Source organism: Astatotilapia calliptera, chromosome 3, assembly GCF_964374335.1.
Source record: "Astatotilapia calliptera chromosome 3, fAstCal68.1, whole genome shotgun sequence".
NCBI lineage: Eukaryota > Metazoa > Chordata > Actinopteri > Cichliformes > Cichlidae > Astatotilapia > Astatotilapia calliptera.
The window spans coordinates 2,602,152-2,605,582 of record NC_137424.1 but is presented as its reverse complement, the minus strand read 5'-3'; the positions used below and the strand labels follow the sequence as shown (position 1 = coordinate 2,605,582).

Below are 3,431 nucleotides of genomic sequence, written 5' to 3'. Positions count from 1 at the left end.
GAAGGTGCTACACTCCATCAGAATGGCTGGACTGACTATCAATCCCAAGAAGTGCTCCATAGCCAAGAGAGAAGTGGAGTACTTGGGCTTTGTAGTTGGCTCTGGGAAGATAAAGCCGCAGGTTGGAAAGATTGAAGCAATTCAGTCCTTCCCAGTTCCGACAACAAAAAGGAAGGTGAGAGGTTTTCTGGGTCTAGTAGGCTGGTACAGGAAATTCATACCTTCTTTTGCAGAGCGATCCACTGTACTGAATGACCTCACAAAAGGCTCAGCCCCCAACAAAGTGCGTTGGACAGAAGACTGTGAGCAAGCATTCAGAGACCTCAAGGAAGCAGTTTGCACACATCCAGTTCTACACAGTCCAGACTTCAACAAGCCATTCATCTTGCAAACTGATGCTTCAGGAGTTGGCCTTGGTGCTGTCCTTCAGCAAGAGGTGGATGGTGAAAGAAGGCCTGTGGTGTTTCTGAGTCGGAAACTACTCGACAGGGAGACGAGGTATTCGACGGTGGAGAAAGAGTGCTTGGCCATGAAATGGGCTATTGAGGCCTTGAGGTATTATCTTCTGGGACGTCACTTCACTCTGGAGACTGATCATCGTGCCCTCCAGTGGTTGAACCGCATGAGGGATGCGAATGCCCGCATTGCAGGATGGTACCTGTCTCTGCAGCCTTATGACTTTATGGTCCAGTATAGGCCGGGGAAGTCAAATGTGGTTGCTGATTGTTTATCTAGGATGACAGAGGAGTGAAGCACTTCGCGCTTAAGAGAGGGAGGAGGAAATGTAAGGAAGAGGACTCCCTTACTGCATTTATTTATATTATATGTATAGCACTTTGGAGCACACTGTTCACTTTATTAAAAGCACCTTATCAAGCACTTTATGAGCATTGCACTTTAAGCATGGATTTGCACACAAGCAGTTTAAATATTTATTGTCTATTTATTGGGAATTTTAAAATCAGTTGGTAGCCTTATTTCAGATCCTGCACAGCTGCTCCTCATCAAGGAATGTGGTGGTTGTCTGTCAGGAGAGAAGAATGGTGATTGTGATTAAGGTTTACCAATAAGGGAAACTAAGGCAAATGTGTGTGTAAAATCTAGGGATAAAAGTGGTGTAAATAAGTGTTTGTAAGATAATGATTACTCACCTTTCTTGCCTGTGTCCTCTTCAAGGTGTTGGGCAAATGTTTCCCTGGGGGTCCAGACACCATTTAAAGGTTCCGGGAGAGACCATTGGTAAAGAGAGTGTGGTGAATCTTTTTGTGCTTGGGTTTCTGGGTTTTTATAATATGGGGTTGGTGTAACATTAAAGTGTGAAGTATTTATTAATATGTAAATGTGAAAATGTATTTATGTATTTATTTATTCTTATTGATATATTGTATACTGTGGTGTAAGGTTGGGATTTAAGAATTTACCTGAGAGTGGAATAATGGTTGAGTCTGTGACAGCTGAACATATTTAAGGCTGCTAGTTGTCATTAGAGGTGGATTTTTGGGCTGTGAAGAAGCTCGACAATTGTTGTAAGGAGAGCCATATAGCGAATAAATACTTTGTTCCACTACACTTGCCTTGGTCTGTCTCACTGTGTTTCCAGCCGCTAAGGGCTGCCCTGTTACATATATATACACACATACACATATATACACATATACATATATATACATATACATACATATATACACATATACATATATACACATATATATACATATATATATACACATATACATATATACACATATATATTAGGGCTGCACGATAAATCGAAAATTTATTGTCATCGCGATATCAGCCTGCGCGATGGGCCCATCGCAAAAGACGGCGTAAACTGCGATAATTGGGTACCTTAAAATGTTTACACACGTGCTGTAAAGAATTTACCAATCAAAGAAATCCATTTACACATTTGACCAGTCGAATAGAGCCCTTCACGGCATTAACCAATCAAATGGATTAGAGGCCCGCCTCCTACGCAGGTCGGGCGCGAACAATGCTGCAGCAACGAGTCAGAGTTGTAATGGCTGAGAGCGAGACGCGTGACGAGAATTCTACTGAACTCGTGGCTAAAAAAAAAAAAAATAGTACCTCACTTATTTGGAGGTACTTTGGATTTGATAAAGACGACGTTCTCCAAACACAGGTACTCTGCAAAACTTGCCGAACACTCGTGGCAACCACCAGAGGAAACACGACTAATCTCCACCATCATCTTCAATACAACCACAGAGAACTGTTTGAAGAGTTCCAGAAAGATAGGGCTAGCCAAACAAAGGTTGCTAATGTTAAGACAAAGAGCGCAGCAGTCCAACAGCCGTCTCTGTATCAGAGTTTTTCAAGTGGAATTCCTTATGAGAAAACGTCGAAGCGGTACAAAGAAATAACAGAGGCCATTACACATTTTTTGGCTAAAGACATGATGCCTATAAATACAGTTAGCAGAGAGGGCTTCACCAGTCTGATACATAAAGTGGACCAGAGATACCGCATCCCCTCACGAAACTACTTTTCACATGTCGCCATTCCACAAATGTATGAAACATGCCGCAAGACCGTCATGTTTGAACTGAGCCAAGCTGAAAACTACGCAAGCACTACAGACCTATGGTCAAGTCGTACAACGGAACCATATATGAGTTTCACAGTGCACTTCCTCACCGAAGACTTTGAACTGAAAACACGGTGTCTAGAGACTGTGTATTTTCCAGACTCCCACACTAGTGAAAATATAGCCCATGTATTACGTGAGGTGTTAGCCAGCTGGGATCTTAAAGAAGATCGACAAGTGTGCATCACCACAGACAACGGTGCCAATGTTGTGAGAGCCACGGAGCTAAACAACTGGGTCAGACTTCAGTGTTTTGGACACAGGCTGCACCTTGCAATCGGTAAGTTTTATTCAAGGCAGATCTTTTTAGCAATGAAAATGTGCTATACATTATTATCAAATTGATATTGATAAGGATAATGTTACCTTTTTAGACAACTTTAGTTATAAATTTCAATTAGTTTTTTTTTTTTTAAAAAAGGTTTTAAACATGACAGTTTTTTTGTTTCCTCTTATTTCTCCAGAAAATTCTATCAAAGATGATGCCCGCATTGCCCGAGCCATTGGACTTTGCAAAAAGTTAGTTGGACATTTTTGCCACAGCTGGAAAGCAAAGATGGCTCTGAAAAAAGCACAGCAGAAGCTCAACCTCCCAGAGCACACACTGATCACAGAATGCCCAACCAGGTGGGGTTCCAGGCAGAAGATGATTGAGAGAGTCCTGGAGCAGCAGCGGGCCATTTCTGATGTCATCTCAGCAGACAAGAAATCAAGACACTTGATTCCTACTTGGCAGGATCTTGAGGTACTGGAGTCTGTCAACCAGGCATTACACCCCCTGCAAGACTTTACAGATGCCCTGTCTGGTGAGAGCTACGTT

General features: G+C 42.3%; 1 protein-coding gene across 1 annotated transcript in view; it reads left to right on the top strand.

Annotated features, from left to right (window-relative positions):
• The first annotated feature begins 1,848 nt into the window (after window positions 1-1,848).
• The window catches only part of LOC113012668 (E3 SUMO-protein ligase ZBED1-like), a 2,786-nt gene continuing 1,203 nt past the window's right edge, over window positions 1,849-3,431 (top strand). The window contains exons 1-2 of the mRNA XM_026152968.2: window positions 1,849-2,891; window positions 3,076-3,431. The exon at window positions 3,076-3,431 is cut by the window's right edge and continues 264 nt beyond it. Coding sequence (XP_026008753.2) covers window positions 1,997-2,891; window positions 3,076-3,431 — 1,251 coding nt within the window. The 5' untranslated portion in view covers window positions 1,849-1,996. The remainder of the gene's footprint in view (window positions 2,892-3,075) is intronic.